The 17516-nt window shown below is 55.3% G+C and overlaps 1 protein-coding gene across 4 annotated transcripts in view; it reads right to left on the bottom strand.

Annotated features, from left to right (window-relative positions):
* Adgrl1 (adhesion G protein-coupled receptor L1) overlaps positions 1 to 17516 on the bottom strand; it is a 40868-nt gene that overhangs the window by 22279 nt on the left and 1073 nt on the right. For 3 of the 4 annotated variants that reach the window (XM_023720085.1, XM_004635528.2, XM_004635529.2), the window contains exons 2-3: positions 4509 to 4671; positions 925 to 1138 (exon numbers count right to left, since the gene is read on the bottom strand). In XM_023720085.1, the coding sequence (XP_023575853.1) occupies positions 925 to 1138; positions 4509 to 4578 (284 nt within the window). In that variant the 5' untranslated portion in view covers positions 4579 to 4671. The remainder of the gene's footprint in view (positions 1 to 924; positions 1139 to 4508; positions 4672 to 17516) is intronic. The other variant, XM_023720084.1, reaches the window with a different exon arrangement.

Below are 17516 nucleotides of genomic sequence, written 5' to 3'. Positions count from 1 at the left end.
AAAAAAAAAAAAAAAAAAACAAGCCAGGCACATGCCTGTAATCCTAGCACTTGGGAGACTGAAGCAGGAGGATTGCTGCAAGTTTGAGTTCAAGGCCAGCCTGGGCTACATAGTGAGACCTTGTCTCAAAACACCCAACAACAGGCAAATAAATCAGAGACCAGATATTCACTAGAGCACACATTAGGGCACACACGTGCAGACACCCAGAAACAGTAATATAAATCATATTCACATGAATACATGTACACACAGACCTCCTCCCAGACATACGCTTACACATACTCAGGCACAGTCACGGCCACTCACACACATGTTCACACAGGCTTGGACGTGTCCAGTCCCACACATTCACAGATTCACATTTAAGCACACAAGCAGGGGGAACTGTAGTTCAGTGTCCCCTTGGGTTCCATTCCCAGCATGATAAAAACAAAATAAAACATGTAATTGTCAGGTGTGATGGCATACAGTTGTAATCCTAGCACTCTGGGAGGCTGAGGCAGGAGGATCACAAGTTTGAGCCTAGTCTGGACAACTTGAGAGACTCAGAGAGACCCTGTTTCTCGCACTCAGTCACAGTATGCCATAAGAAGACACGCACAGTGGCTCACTCCCAAGCATATACTTTTGTCACCTGTGTGCAGCTGTCTCTTCCTGTTCCCATGACACCTTCACCGGGTCATCTGCCCTGCCAACCTCAACTGAACTTCCAGATGTGTGGGTGGGTTTCCGGAATAGTAGGTGGGTGGGGAGGGCCAGGCCGTGTGTCTATGGTCCAGGTCAATGCAGGGGACACAGGCTAGTGTGGAAGAGACCCCTGGGGCCCAGCACCTGGTAGGTGCCAGGAAACTGGCATCATGTGCATAAAAGGGAGCTGACGGTGGCTGGGGTGTGGGGCCTGGGATGCTAGGGGCCGCTCACCTTTGCGACATGATCTTGAAGGCATCAGGGAGGTAGCACTGCACATTTTCCATCTGGAAAGGGTCAGCATCGCAGATCTTGTCGTCTGTGCGCCCATAGTTGGCGTTCTCCACCATGATGACATCACTGCCTGGGCAGCGCAGCTCGATGGGGTAACCTTCACATGCCAGCTCCCGGCGCATCAGCCCAAACGGGAGCCCAGCCCGGCTCAGGCCTGCAGAAGGGTGGGGACAGTGCCACCCTCAGCTGGGAAGGGCAGAGCATGCAGCTGCCCTACCTCCAGCTTATTCTAGGAGACCCACTGGGGCCTCTTAGCATGCCCACCTGCGTGGTAAGGATGGTAACCTGGCCCAAGAGGCTGTCCTTTGTCCTCAGCTCTGCAGCAATAACAAGGCAGCCCAGTGCACCTCAGGGTCTAGCACTTGCCTAGTGTGTAGGAGGGCAGAGTTCTGTCCCCAGTCCAGAAAGAAAGAAGGGTATGGGCAAGGAGCACGTCTGTCCTGGAGGCCTTGGCCATACCACCTCATCTTTGTTATGTTTTATGGGGTGGGATGTGTCCCCCTAGTTCACATGCTGAAGTCCTAACATAGTCCCTCAGCAAGTGACTGTATCTGGAGGTACTGTATTTGCAGTGCTGGGGACAGAAGCCAGGGCCTGGCACATACTAGGCACGTGCTCTACCACTGAACAATACCCGGCCCTTTTAAAAACTTTACTTTGAGGGCTGGTGAGATGGCTCAGTGGTCTAAAGCACCTACTTGGAACAAGCTTGCCTGAAGCACAGGGACCACGGTTCGATCCCCCAGCACCACATGCCAGCCAGCCGCGCCCCCTGGTGGGCTGAGCTAGCCACACACACATAAATGGATAGATGGATAAATAAATAAATAAATAAATAAATAAATTTTAAAAAAAAATAAAAAAAAAATAAAAACTTTACTTTGAAACAGTCTCAGTAAGTTGTGCAGGCAACTCTGGGATGATAGGTGTGTGCCAACACGTCCAGCAAAGGTGAGGCCTTTGCAGTGGTAATGGAGTTAAAGGAAGGTCACGGGGGTGGAACCCAAGCCAGTATAGGTGGGGCTCTTATAAAAAGGGGGATTTCAGCTGGGTGTGGTAGTGCACACTTGAAATCCCAGCATTATGTGAGGCTGAGGCAAGAGGATCCCAAATTCAAGCCCAGCCTGAGCAACTTAACAAGCATTCAGGTTTGGTCTGGAATGTTCCCCAAAACTATGGCAAGCTCTGAGATGCGGCTGTTGCAAGGCAGGTGGATTGTGGGGCAGAATTCATCCACTGGTGTGTTTAGCAGTGGACTGTGCTGTGTGGGGGTAGGGCCTGGTCAGAGGAGCTGGGCTGGTGGGGCATGACCTGGAAAGTGTATCTGCCTGCGTGCCTCCTTTCTTCCTTCCCTGCTACATGGGTGCCACACTGTGAGCAGCTGCCCTCCACCCAGACGTGCCACCTAGCCTGAACCCGTGAAAACTGTGAACCCATTTAAGTTGTGGGTGTCGGGTATTTTGTCCCAGTGATGATGAAGTGACTAGGGCTGAGACTCAGCAAGACCTGAATATTAAAGTACACAGAAGGGGCCACCGTGCTTACTGTTTCATGGTGGCCACCCTGGCGCTGTAGGGTGGGATTTTACTTTTACTTGGTCCAGACTCACTTGGCAGAACCTGTTTCTTTTCCCACCTTTAATGAAATTTTGCTACCATTAAAAAATAAAATGAAATGAAAAAGGCCTGGGGATGTAGCTCAGCACAAAGGCCTTGGGTTCAATCTCTAGTGCCCACTCTTCCCAAAAAAGCAAGGGAGAGTCAGACACAGACCTGTTCCACAGCGACCGTGTACAGACACAGCAAGGAACTGCTCATGCCTAAGCCAAGCACAAAGCCTTGCAAGGTGCCACTGACCCCAGGACACCCTATGGCGTTAGACTGCAGGACCTCGGGCCAGCGTGTCTGGGGTGCTTTGCGACGGCAGCTGCAACTGGCAAGTCTCCTGCCATGAGACATGGTAGGGATTGGGGATGGTGCTCAGCCATGCTTATGTGGCAGGGGTGTCCCCAGCTGACTGAAAGCCAGGCCTGTTGTCATGCATCACCTCCAGGAGAGTAAATTCTATCCATTGCCTGCTGGGAGGAGACTAATGCAAGCCCCGTGTGTGGAACTTTCTGGAACCCAGTCCAGCACCCATGCCCCAGGCTGAGTTCAACCTGGGACTTTCACTGCCATCAGTGTGACTGCAAGGATCTGGCTTCCGGAGGCCTTGATGTGATGGGGTGAGGGCTTGAGGACCTCCCTGGAGTCACACTGTGCCACCCAAGGAGCAGAGGAAGCGCAGAACACACTCAGGCTTCCAAAAGAACAGGGCAGGCTCTGTGATGTAGGGACCCTGAACCCCACTCCCATCAGAATCCGGGGCTGGGAGTCTCTGACAGCCCTATGCCAAAAATTTGGGCAGCCACTGATGTAGCCTCCCCCACCTGCTTCCCAATATGTAAAATTGGACACACACACCTTAGGGTCATAATGCAGGAGTTCCAGACCCTAAAGAATGATTTTTAAAAAAACTTTTTTTTTTTTTAAATTTTTGAGGCAGAGTCTTGCTAAGTTGCCCAGCTGGGCTCAAACCTGCAGTTTTGCTGTCACAGCCTCTCAGGGTGGTGGGATGACAGGCAGGCACTGCTGCTCCCAGCAGAATGCTGCTTCTTGCTGTTACGAACACTATTTCTTTGTATGGGGGTCAGGTAGGGCAGGACACCCCCTTTTTAGAGATCTTGTCTCTGATGCTGGTAGGATCCCCAGGGGTTATGCATCTAAGCCCTGGGGTTTTTTGGGGTAAGTCCCAGACGGAGAAAGTTTGACATGTGCTCCTCTTGTACCATCTGCTTCCCCGCTAATTTTAGTCTTCCCGGCTGTAGAGAGCTGGGGGTGGAGGGCTGGCTCGGGGGTCTGGGGGTGGGAGCAGCCCCTCCTGCCCAGCTGGGGCCGGGGCAGATCTGGGCAGGGAGAGATCTCAGCACCAGGCTCCTAGGCACCCCAGCAGCACCAAAGCCCCAAGGCCTGTCTAGACAATGTCCTACTACCTTTGTGGCTTTGTGAGGGACAAAGCTGCAGAGGGGGGGCCAAGGGAGTGACAGGGTGGGGGGCACAGCGAGGACCTCCTGGGTGAGGGCACAGCCAGCAGGGCACTTGCCAGGACCCTCTCCTCGCCCTGCCCTTGCCCTGCTTGTGCCCACCATGGGGACAGTAATTGAGTAATAGGCTGGGTGAGTGGGCGGGCTTGGGGCACTAATTGTGGCATGTGCTGGATCCCGGGCCGGCACAAGGCTGCACCGGGTAATTAGTTGTTTTTAAATAAACGTCAGTGGGCATGCCTTAATTAAGCCTTCCTCCCAGCGAGCCTCAGAGATGTAATCACAGAGCCAAGGAGAGGGAGAGAAAGAAAGATGGGAGGAGAGGATCCCCCCCCCCCGGAGAGGTACAGAGCAAGCAGGGGACCCCTCTGGCCTGAGCCGTAGAGGTCTGGGGTAGCCGGGGAAGGATTTCAGAACAAATCCTACTCCTCGCAGCACCTACCTTGGGTGGCTGAGGTGACCAGAACAGCAGTGACACAAAGACTCCAGAGCACGGCGGCCAGGCGGGCCATGGTGGCAGCCGGAGGCGTGTGCGGCTCTCAGTGGCCTGCGTGAGGAGCCTTGGCCCTCATCGCCGGGTGGGCACCCCGGCCTGGCCCACTAACCTGGAAAGGACACAGGGAAGGTGGCAGCAGGGGCCGCACCGAAGCCCAGGAGAGGCCGGGGCTTCCGTCCTGCAGCCCAAGAGCCAGCGTCCACAGCCCCCATTTTTCATCCAGGGCAGCAGCAGCTCCCTCAGGCCAAAGCCGCTCCATTCCCACACCTGCGCCCCCACCAGGCCAGGTACCTCTGACCTAAAGGACAGCCACCCTTCCCCACCTGAACATGCCAGATGGCACAGCTGCCAAGTGTCCACCTACACCCCAAACACCGGATGCTGCCCAGCCTCCTCGCCTGACCAGGAAGTGGTGCAAAGATGTCCCTGGCGTGGGGGACCCAGGTGGCCAGCTGAGTCAGGAGGCCAGGCCCCCAGACTCCTGCTTCCTGTCTCTTGTGCTCTGGCAGCTAATTAGAACCCAGCCAGCTGGCGCCACAGATCAGGGACCAGGGACACCCAAGTCCCCTCTTTCCTTCCAATGAACCCTTGGCGTGAGGTGGAGCCAGGCAGGCGGGGTGGAAAGGGTGCTGCCCCTGGGGATGGGGAGCAGTGCAGGTCGCATATGGCGCCTGCCAGTGTCCTCAGCCCTGCTGGCTCTGTCCCCAGGCGCAGTGGCTCTGCAGGCACACGGCTTGGCTACTGGTGTGCTCTTGCTCCTCTGTAGCTGCTCCTCTCACTTTGCTGCTGCCTCAGCTCCATGGACACTCAAGCCTGCCCAGCAGACACTGCCTTCAGCCCTCTGCTGAAACCCACCCAGGCCGTCCAGGGGCAGCCCTGCTGTGCACCATCCGCCTGCCCAGGAACTGGTTGGAGACCCCCAGGAAAGACCCTCCAGGGCAGGAACCAGCCAGACCCTAGGTCTCAATACCAAGCTTTTTTTTTTTTGGTACCAGGAATGGAATTCATGCCTGCCAAGCAGGTGCTGTGCCACTGAGCTATGTCCCTGCCCTGTACTTCACAGCCCCACTACCTTTTTTCCCTGAAAATTCAAAGCCTCTTCGAAGCCTTTTGGCCCACTGAACTCCCCAACACACCTGCTGTGCCAGGCCCTGCCTCAGGACCTTTGCACATGTCTTCCTCCTGCGCATGCAGTGCCTGGCCACTGATTACCCGCACAACCGCTCTGCTGGGCCTTTGCTCAACGATAACTGTTCTCTGGTGTGCAGACTTCCCTCACACAGGGACCACCAGATTTTATTCATCATATCCCCACATCCTGAACATGCCAGACATATTGGAATAAAGCATTTGTTGAATGACTCGCAGATATCAAAGCCCACAATTCTTAACCTCCTGTGCAGTCTTCTTTGTGAGGTATGTCAGCAATGCCCGTGGGCTCTGCGGGGCTCACCTACCACCCACATCCGGGCACCAGCAGCACCACATAGCCCAGGTCACCGCCTCACCCCTCCCAGACACTGTCCACTCTGAGACGCAGGCTCTGTGCGTGGCTCTGAGCGCTACACTTCCCACCCTTTTCCACAGGCCACGTAGTGGCTACTGGGTGTTGCCCGGCTTGCTGACTCCTCTTCCCTCTCTTCTCTTGCAGGGATGCGGATGGAACACAGGGCTGCCCTCCAGCCCTCCTCTGCCCTCCCTCTACCTTAGCCTCAAATTCCCTCGGCCTGAAATGCCCTCCCAGAGTCCCAGTGTCCCTTATCCAGCTTCCAAAGTTACCTTAGTCCTTTGCCTTTTTTTGGTACTGGGAATTGAAATCAAGACCTTGAGCTTGCAGGCTGCCACTTGTGCCATGAGCTAAATCCCCGGCCCTCTTTTTGTTGTTTTTTGAGACAGGGACTCCCTATGTAGTCCAGACTGGTCTTGAGCTCACAGCAATCCTCCTGCCTCAGCCTGCTGAGTGCTGGGATGCAACGTTTCAGGAATTACATATCTGTATAAGCTCTGCTTTTCCCACTAGACCAAAAAGGGCTTTAAGTTTAAGATGGTCACCCGGGGGCATGCGCCCAACGCTTGCAGGCCACTTATCTGGCACAGTTTACACCAGAGCTGTATCTCTTCCACACTCCATCTTCCTAAGCCTCCACTGCCCCCAGGTGCCAGCCGCCTGCCCTGGCTGGTGGCTGGCAGCCAAGCCCTGCCGGGTGCTCCAGGCCCTGAGGCAGGAAGATGTGAGGTAGGAGGCCTGGCTCCTGGCCCTGCCCTGTGCGGGTCCAGACCCTAGTGCTGCCAGGGCCTGCGGTGTCCCCTTCCAGCCCAGCTGAGACAGTCTATCTGCTAGGCTATCTGAGGACAGCACAACAGGACAGTGGCCTCTCTCAGGGCCATGGGCTCTCCTTCCCCCAGCGCTGCACCCCACTACAGTATATGTCCCTCCAGACTGTCCTCCCTGTCCCCACTATCTATACCTCTGTAGTCTTCAGGCACCTTGATTCCCCCCATATCAGAGCAAACCCTCCCCAAACCCAGGAGTTGAGATCCTTGGCTTCCTCCTCAATTTGCTCAGAACCGGGAGTTGGGCCCAGGGCCTGCACACCGAGCTGCATCCCAGCCATTTTTAAATTTTTTATTTTGAGATGAGGCCACCCAGACTGGACTCAAAACTTGCAATCCTCCTTACTCAACCTCCCAGTGCACTGGCGTGACAGGTGTGGGCCACTGCACCTGGCTGTGGCTCGTCTGTCCCCAGCCCTCAGTGCAGTTCAGAGTCCTGGTTCTGTTTACACTGCCAGAACATGCTGGCATCTGTCCACCCATCTGTCCTCACGGCTGCTCCTCTGGTCACAGGCACTGGCCATTTCCAACTGCCCTTCTAGCCTTTTGTCTCAGACCCTCAGCACTCAGAATTTTTGTTTTTTAAATTTTTGATGTAGTAGTTGGGTATGGTGGTACACACCTCGCACCTCAGCACTTGGGAGGCTGAGGCAGGATCAAAACCAACCTGGGCTACATAGTGAGTTCAAGGTCAGCTTGAACTATATATAGTGAGACATTTTCTTTTTTTTTTTTTTTTTTTTTGTGGAACTGGGGATTGAACTCAGGCCCTTGCACTTGCCAGAGAAGCGCTTATTCCACTGAGCCATCTCCCCGGCCCTATAGTGAGACATTTTAATCACCTAAATTTTTTTTTATTTTTATTTATTTATGTGTGTGTGTGTGTGTGGCCAGCTCAGCCCACCAGGGGGCGGGGCTGGCTGGCATGTGGTGCTGGGGGATTGAACCGCGGTCCCTGTGCTTTGCTAAGCTTGTTCTAAGTAGGTGCTTTAGACCACTGAGCCATCTCACCAGCCCTAATCACCTAAATTTATGAGATACTTTTAACTATTTTTTTTTTCATTTATGTATTTGAATCAGGGTATCACTACACAGCTTGGACTTACAGTGATCCTCCTGTTCACAGGCTCTCCAGCGCTGGGATTACAGGTGTATACCACCACACCTGGACTTAGTCACTGGCATGTGGGACTAGGGAACAAACCCTGGTCTCTGTGCTTGCCAAAACAGGCACTTAAGTCTGTTGAGCTATCTCGCCGGCCCACTTTTAACTATTAGAACTGCTTTTAAAGAAATTTTTGTGCTAGGGACCCCCACGTTATACCTTTGGTCTACTACTGAGCTGTACCTTCAGCCCCTAAATCACTCAATTTTACTGGGGGGGGGGTAGAATCTCACTAAGTAGCTAAAGTTGGCCTTGAACTTGCAATTTTCCTGCCTCAGCCTCCTCAGCCACTGAGCTGCCAGGTATGAGCCACCATGCTTAGTTCCTAAATCACTTTTAAGTGTGCAATTTAACAGCACTGATTACAGAGCCACTTACATCACTTTGTAACCTGCAACTGAGCAACATTAATTCCATTCTCCATGCGGACAACCATCAGCATTCTCTATTTCTGCAAAGGTTTTATCTGTTGACTTTTTGGCACCTCTGGGGATGGAACAAAGACCTTGTGCATATTAGGCCAGCACTCACCACTGAGCCGCAGCCTCCCAGGCGCTTTCCAGGCCCACGGGTGCAGCTCCTGGGAGCTCATCCCTCCTGTTCTGACTGGACACCCTGCCCCCCAGTGAATGGGCGCCTTCTGTTATCTGCTCAGGCCGTGGGACACTCAGATCGTATCTATGAGGAGGTCCTTTTCCCACCTGGCTTTTCAAATGAATTCGTTACTCTTTCAGGGGGTCAGGGGCAGGGGCTAAGTTGCCCAGGCTGCCCTTGTACTCCAGGGCTCAGAAACTTCCTGCCTGAGCCTCCAAGGCGCTGGGACTACAGATCCCAGCGCCTTGGAGTCTGCCCTTCCTGGCCATGTTCTACCTGCCCCGGCTACCACCAGCGCAGGGGACCTGCGACTCTCTGCTGCAGTGCTTTTGACTCTTCCTGAGTTTGAATGAAATTGTGCAGCATTTGGTTGGCTGGGCTTTTCCTTCCTTCTTTCTTCCTTTCTCCCTCTCTTTCTCTCTGTGGTGCTAGGCATGGGACCCAGGGCTGGCCAAGTATTCGCCATGGAGCTGCACCTCTAGCCTCTTTAAAATTTGATTTTCAGACAGGGGCTTACTAAATTCCAGGTTAGGCATGAACTTGCAATCCTCCTGCCTCAGCCTCCAGAGCAGCTAGGATGACAGGTGTACACACCACGCTCTGGCCAGCAGAACTCCTTCAAAGGCCACTTTCTGGGTCGCAGCCTTGCTCGTGCCTGTCTCCACCTGCATTCTCCAGGGTCTCCTCCAGCCTCGCCGTGATGCACCTGTGCTCTCCACCTGCCCTCGGGCCCTACCTTAGACTTCACCTGTCAGCTTCCCTGGACCCCACAGAGGGGGGCTGTGGGACAGGATGGACTCATGTGTGTGAGACACCTGAGGCCACACCTGGAGCACAGCAAGGGCCAAATGTCCTCGTCAGCACTGTCTCTACCTGGGCCAGCAGCTCAGGCTGCTGTGACCTGATGTGGTTGGCCCTCTTACCCGTGCATTCTTTTCTTTTCTTTCTTTCTTTTAATGTGTTTGATTGTTACAGGGTCTTGCTATGCAGCTTGGACTCATAGTGATCCTCTTGTTTTCAGCCTCCCCAGCACTGGGATTACAGGCATGCACCAGCATGCCCAGACTCTGGCTGGCTCAGCCCACCCTGGGAACGGAGCTGGTATGGCATGTGGTACTAGGGATCGAACAGCGGTCCCTGCACTTGCCTAAGCTTGCCTAAGCAGGCATTTAGTCTGCTGTGCGATCTCGCTGGTTCCTTACCCAGGGATTCTACCAACCCTGATCAAACATATTCACAGGGAAATGTCCACTAGCGGCATGCAGTGACATTCCTGTCTTTCCAGCACTCTGGGAGGCTAAGGCAGGAGGATCTCAAGTTCAAATGCAGTTTGGGCAACTTTGGGACTCTGTCTTAAAATATATGCAAAAAAGGAGCTAGGATGTAGGTCAGTGTGAAGGCCCTAGGTGCTGTCCCCAGTACAGAACTGCAGAAGGAAAGGGAAAGCCATCGTACCTGCGCCGAGCAGGGACATGCTTCTCTCTCAGCACAGCTCCCTAAACATCAGCAGACTCACCATCTCCTCAGCATTTCCACTCACAGGCTCTGAGCCCTCGGAGAGGACCTCAAAGCTGCCAATGACAGTGGGAGGGTGTGCACATCTTCCTGACTATATGTGGGTGCCAGTGGAGTCTGGTCTGCAGTGGGGACCTGGACCCTCTCTGGTTTTCACCAAGGGACAACTGTACCACAGCCAGCGTGGCTTCAAAAACAGAAATCTACTTTTTCATGGTGACAGAAGCCAAGAATTCACATTCAGGGTAGTTCCAAATTGGCGTCTGCCGAGGGCTCCCTTCCTGGCATGGGGACGGCGCCTGCTGCAGTGTCCCCATGTGGCCCGCCTCTGTGTGGAGGGGACTGTCCCCATCTCTTCCTTATTTCATAAGGACACCCATCTCCACAGGCCTCTTACCTTAACTACCACTCATGGCTTAAAAACTTTAACTCTGATCAGGGTCTCCCTGGGAACTGGGGCTTCAATACATAGGGCGCACACACACACACACACACACACACACACACACACACTTTTTTTTTTTTTTTTTGGCGGAACTGGGGATTGAACTCAGGCCCTTGAGCTTGCCAGGGAAGCGCTTATTACACTGAGCCATGTTTTTTTCCCTGGCCCCCCTTGTTTTTTTTTTTTTTTCTTCACACACATACTTTATAACACATCTAGCTATGTAGTCCCAACTGGCCTCGAACTTGCAGCAATTCTTTTGACTTGGCCTCCTGAGTGTTGTGAGGACAGGTACATACCCCATGCCTGGCACCTTTCTACCCCTAGCAGCTCAGACCTTTCTACCTCCTAGCTGGGACAGTTTCCCTGACTGCTGTTCTCTGGGGCTTAGAACACACAGTAGGTTCCCAGGGGCTGACTGAGGACGGTGGCCAGGACAAGGACGGGCCTAGGGGCTAAGCCTGATGCTCTCTCCCCAGGGCACCTCCTACAGGAAGCTCTGGGGATCCCAGAGCTCAGCCCTAGCTCAGGGCTGAAGTTGGGGCTTGAGGGGCCTGCAGCATATTCCTGTCTGCTCTTAATGTGCCCTGGGGTTCAGCCTGCTCACCTGGGACCACTAAGGCGGGTGGTAAAGCTAGGTATCACTGGGTGGGTGTTTGCAGGAGATCATCAGTAACCCTCTAAACCTGAGGTGCTGAGGGATGTTATGGACTAAACTGTTTCCCCCAGAAAGAGAATGCCCAGTATCTCAGAATGTGACCGTATTTGGATAGTCTTCTTCTTTTTTTTTTTTTTTAAATTCTAATACTGGGGACTGACCTCAGGGGCTTTGTATTGAACCACCCTACCCTGGCTCTTTTAGAAAATGTCCTCTTATTTTGAGATAGGGTCTAGCTAAGTCTCTTACATTGCCCAGGCTGGACTTGAACTTGTGATCCTCCTTTCTCAGCCTTCCAGAATGACAGGTGTGGGCCCTACGTCTGGCTTCAAGATAAATTTTTTCACAGGTGACCAGCTTAAAACAAAGTCATTCATGTAGGCCCAAATCCAACAGGACCAGGGATCTGGGGACAGTCACAGCAGCCCATGGGAAAAACGGCAACAGAGCCCTGGCATTACCTCTAGAAGCCACCCATGCCAGAGACGGCCAGAAACCACCAGAAGCCAGGAGCAAGGCTCCAGCCAGATCTCCTGAGAAAGAACCAGCCCGACCACACCCTAATCCTGTACTTCTCACTCCAGCACCTGGACAATGACTTCTTGTAGCCACAGCTGCCCTGGCTTGAGGCACAGGGGTCAGGGCCAGTGGCCAACACCTTGTTCCCGTACACACCATCTCCTGCGCCCTCTGCGCATCCTGGGAGGCACCTGTACCCTCACCTTACAGTGGGGGAAGGGGACACCAGATAGCGGGGACCTGGAGCCCAACATGTGGGTCCCTGAGGCCAGGCCCAGTAAGCTGCCAGGTGACATCAGGCCACAGACTGGCCAGCAGTGCTACCTGAGGCCAGGTGTGTCCACACCCATGTCTGTCTCCAGGTGACATCTCAGGGGTCTCAGGTAACCTCCATGCTACACCTGCCTTCATGTCTACGTCTGCATCCCCAGTGCATCTTGGGTGGAGGTGGGTGCGGCAGGCAGGGTCTGTCCTCACATAACCTGGGACGGGGACGGGAGGTGACAGGAGGAGCCGGCTGCAGGAGGAGAGGGGGGCCAAGCCTGCCCCAGCCCGCGGTTGCCATGGAAACTTGTCTGAGTGGGTGGGAGACTGAGTGTCTGGGGGGGCTCTGGGGCCCCCGCACCACAACGCCACCTCCTGGAGCAGCCACCCCCTCTGCTGCTCCCTCACTCAACGGCAATCTGAGTGTGGCTCTGCTCTCTCCCTGACTCAAGCCTTCCATCGCTGATCGAACCCCAGCACCTCCCCTCTGGACAGCACAGCTAGCTCCTCCCAGGGCCCCCAGCTCCTGTTCTCCATTGTCACAGTCTATTCCTCCCACAGCTGGCTGGCAGTGCCTGTGAGCAGCCATTAAGATCCCTGGGCTCAGAACCCAAGAGGCCCTGAGCCAGGGGGTGTCTCAGGTCCTGTCTGCCCCAGGACCTTTGTACATGCCGGTCTCTTGCCCCACTTGACCCCTCTCCAACCATTTGGCTTCCCCAGAGTTCCTTGCACCTGGGCTCCAAATGCCAGACATGTGATAGGGGCTCCGGAAACAAGCACAGAGCCACCTGTGGCAATGGTGGTGGGTTTATAGTGCTGGGCATGGAAGCCAGGACTCCTACATGCCAGGCAAGGCTCACCTGAGCCACACCCCAGCTCCTCACTGAATATTAATTATGAGCCCCAAGTCACACTGTAAGGCTCACTTCTCTGAGCACTGTGGACATCTGGTAGCCCCATGGGGACTGGACTGGCATGTGCCCTCTGCCCAGGGCCCTGGTTGTCTGCCCTGCTGGGCCTTGGGGAGGAGGTGGAGGGTGCACAGGCTGCTGGGGCATCTGCTCACCGCAGTGGGGAGGCCAGCAAGTGCAGTCTGTGAGGAGGCCAGGCTGGGGCACCCTGGAGTCAGCAGGAGGGGAAGGCTAGAGAGGCAGGGAGAGATGGCCCAGGACTAAGTGCAAGGGGGAGGCTGGCTGGAGAGGGGTCAGGAAGAAGACAGATGAAGCATCTACCAAGCCTGGGGGAAGCTGCTGTACATTGTGCAAAGGCCCTGGGGATGGCCACATGAGTGTCTGGGGAGGCTGGAGCTCAGGGAGGAGGGGCGAGAGCGAGAGCAGGGGCCATTGGGTCAGACACCCCCACCTCCTATGCATACAAAGGCTCTCAGCTAGGCGCTCCCAGAACAGAAACCCACGGGGCCCCAACCTTCCCCAGCAGGACCACTGGGGGGCGCTCCGCGACCAGCTCCCTACTACAGCCTGGTTGGTCCCTATTTGTCCAGCAACGAGCTAAAAACGGCTTTTTTCTTCTTCTTTCCTTTCTTTCACTACTAAGCACTGAACTCAAGGCCTCTGCACTGAGTTATATCCCAGCCCCCTTGAACTCGCTATGTAGCCCGTCTGGCCTCCCGACTTGCGGTCACCCTTCTGCCTCAACCTCCAGAGTGCTAGGATTACAGGCCTTGCCCCTCACACCCCCTAGCCAGGATCATCCCTTCATTTTTTATTTTGAGATAGAATTTTTAAAAAATGTTAAACTTCCCAGGTTGGGCTTGAACTTGTGATATGCCTGCCACAGTCTCTGCCTCTTCATCCCAGTTAGGATGAAGGTGTCTACCAAGTCCGGCACTACACTGAGCTGGCCTTTCATATTTAGGGAGTTGTGCAGCCTGGCATGATGGCACATGGTTTTAATTCCAGTACTCAGGAGGCTGAGACAGGAGGATTGATGAGCACTGGAGGTCAGGTGGGCTATGTAGTGAGTTCAAGCCAGCCTGTACTAGGTAGAGAGCTTCTCTCAAACCCCTTCCCCCCCAAGAACAGAAGAAACAGTGTACGCCCCCCAAAGTGGCCCTCACAGCCCATAAAAATTAGCAGCTAGCGCTGCGGAAGTTTGTCCACCTCCACTCCACTGGGAGGGTCTGTCCCTTGCAAGGGATGTTCTGTGAGGGCTGAACCCTGTAACACACAAGACAGTGTCGCCAAGTCAGGGATCCAGAGAAGCCCCCTGGCTTCCTGGCCTGCCTGGGAGTGACTCCCCAGGTATTTTTAGCCTCTGAGGGAGGGGCAGAGCTATTTTTAGCCTCAATATTGATTTACTGAATTTTTATCTTCACCCCTGGTTTTGCTGTGGGAGGTGGGCGATGCTAGAGGGGTTTGCCTGGCTAGGTCCCTGGGCCAGAGAGCTCAAAGCCTCAGGGAGGCTCCAATCCTACAAGAGACAGGCTGGGGCGATGCCTCAGGGACAAAGGGGTAGGGAGACCCAAGTTCCCTTCCTGGCTCAGGCTGAACCCCAATAGCCTCTCAGAAGAGATGGCACCCATAGGCACCAGGAAGCCACCTCCAAGCCTGCATAGGCACATGCTGGAGGACAGGGATGACCAGACCGGGAGCCTGTGCCCCTCACAAGTGACCCAAGTGGGAGGGGAATCATGGGGGTGGGGGGTGTCAGTCCCTTAGAGAGCCCCCTGGAGTTCGTTCAGATGAGATCTCTAAATCTATACATTGAGTAGAACTCTAGGCACCTGCGATTGTCTAACAGCCAAACGCAACAACATCCTGGAGCACTTGGATCTGAGTCAGGAAGACAGACAGTAAACAAACAGGCATAAAATGTTAGGAAGTGACAGCAAGTGTGGAAGTGGCACCTCCAGGGAAGCTGTGCGGGCAGGAAGCTGATTCCAAACAGAGCACACAGGGTAAAAGCCCCTGCAGAGGTGTGGTTGGGGGGGGCATGCAGGAGCAGAAGCTGTGCAGAAGGGTAGGAATGGCAGGTGCAAAGGCCCTGGGGCCACTCTTAGCACTCCGGACTGACCTAGTACTGGGATGTGGAGGCTGCTGTGTTCCCAGCTTGGGGTCCCCTTCCCAGCTGGGACCTCAGTGGCTTGTCCCTAGCCCCAGGGATAGGAGCCCCTGAGGGAGATGGCTCTTAGATTGCTAGACTTTCAGCTCCACAGGGACAGGCTGTACATAGGGTTCCCATTGTGGCGACTGATAAGGGTCTGCAGACTTGCAGGAAGAGGCCTGTTCAGAATATACCTGTGTGCACACCTACCACCCTGCCTGGCATGCACACAGCTGCACATCTGGCCAGCACTGTCACACAGCAGCCCCCTCTGCAAGCCACCCCTAGTACCAGCACACAGGGAACTCAAGCTCTGAGCCCAGTGTGTGCTAGGCAGGGTCACAGTGCCAGTTGTTCACCAGCACTGGACAGGTACACAGGTGCAAACAGACAGGAAGAGGAAGGCCCAGCTCCTGGGACAGCAGAACGCCTGACTCTGAGTTCCCGCCCTGCCCACGGCCCTGCTGTGCCTTCAGTAGCTCGGACCTCCAGGGTCTTGGGGAACCCTCCCCTGGCCCTTCCCAATGCCTCACAAGGGGATGGAGGAGGGGCGGTGTCTGGCGTCTGGAAACTGGCTCTGTGAGCAAAGCCCACATAGAAACCAGAGCCTCCTCTGTCCTCAGCTACACGTCTGGTCCAGGCGGCAGGCAGCCGGGACAAGAGACAGGGAGCTCCCAGTCCCAGTTGGCATCAGCAGGGACTGCAGGGGGCTCCCACTCCTTGTGCTCCTTTCTAGGGGTACAGTTCCAGCCCGATACATGCTGGGAATGCAGAACCATTGGCTCTCCTGCCAGTCAGTTGGGGCACAGAGGACAGGGCTGCCCTACGATGGGTGATGCAGCCAGCTCACAGGTGGAGCACCCTGGGCCAGCCACTGGATGCAAACAGACTGAGCCGTGGCCCTCCCCCACTTGCCCATTGGTTCCCCCTGGGTCACCCAGGAGAGAGGGGGGGTCCCTTGGGCAGGCTGGGAATAGAAGCCTGGCTTCCAGTCTCCCGCCTTCCCCCTTCTCCCTGCTGGCTCTGTGGCCCAGGTGTTCTGGTCCCTAGCTCCCTGCCCTGCCCATAACCAAGGGCTGTGTGTGGCAGGGTGATCCTGGGGTACTCTGGAGTGCCCCAGACCCCAAGAGTGGGCCAGGTGCACTATGGAGGGAGACAGGACAGGCCCAATGCGGTGGGTGGGAGCAGATTGAGAGGCAGCACTTACACGTGAGTGCACGAGTGCACACACGTATGTGGCTCTCAGTGCGCGGTGCCATCACTGCCAGCCATGGAATTAGTTCCTTTTTCCGCTTTGCAGATGATTTTTCATCTCTGTAATTAATGGGCAAGTCAGTTCTGAACAGCGTGGCAGGCAAATTGCTAGTTAGGAAAATCACGGATAATTTTCTCGATATGATAATGAAGGTTGTATTCCTTCTCTTATTCTCCCTGTTTTCATCCTACTTTTAAGTAATAAATTCACCATTATTGGGAAGGGTGTGGGGAGGAAGGAGACTTCACCTGCCCCCACCTACCACCACCAATCCTAAAGCTAGAACCTGACCCAGGTCCCCAAGGTGTACCCGGCCCCTGGCTGTGGTACAGATGGAGAAGTGGGTGAGAGATGTGAACCCTCTACAAAAACACTCGGACACCTCAAAGATCCATTGGGGCACCAGGCCCTGGAGAACAGATGCCAGGCAGGGCACTCCAGGCTTCAGTGTGGGGAGAGGAGCTGGGTCTGGGGTCACGACTCTGCCTGCGCCCTTGGGTGCTGGAGAGAACAGCACAGAGCAGTGGCCTCTCTGCAAACAGTGCTGGAGGTCACTATACTCAAATAGACAGCGCCCTCAGGTGTCCCCCACACCTGTCCCCACACCATGCAACTCTCTGTCGCGGTGATCCACAGCACCACAGCAGCAGGGTGGGCAGGGAGAGGGGAGGCAGACAGAGAAAGCCAGGCCCAGCCATCTTGGCGGCCATCTTGAGCCCCTCCCCCGCCCCCCAGCCGCCACATGTCTGCTGTGGGCACGGACCGCGCGGTCCCCGAGGAGGGGGCTCTGCCTGGAGCAGGGGTGCGTGGGGGAGGGGCAGGGCCGCCCACGCGCTGCCAAGGCTGGGGGTACTCGGGGGAGGAGAGCCAGGAGGAAGGGACCAAGAGGCAGAGTGTGATGCCAGGCGGGGAGGCTGCGCGCTGACCTAGTCTGGCAGTGGGAACGGGGGGGGGGAGAGGCTGGGGGGGGGGGGGCTTCCTGTGTCCCCGTGTGACTCTGATTCTGTGTCGTCCTCCTTGCAGCATCCACACTGCACCGCACCTGTCCTCCTCCCCCACTGTCCCCACAGGCGTCCTCCCCGCAGAGCTATTCACCGGGATAGAGGGATAACGTAGGGGTACAGAAGCCGAATGATGATCGT

The sequence above is a fragment of the Octodon degus genome, unplaced genomic scaffold (assembly GCF_000260255.1).
Source record: "Octodon degus isolate 3935 unplaced genomic scaffold, OctDeg1.0 scaffold00073, whole genome shotgun sequence".
Taxonomy (NCBI): Eukaryota; Metazoa; Chordata; class Mammalia; order Rodentia; family Octodontidae; genus Octodon; species Octodon degus.
This window is presented reverse-complemented; position numbering and strand designations above follow the sequence as displayed.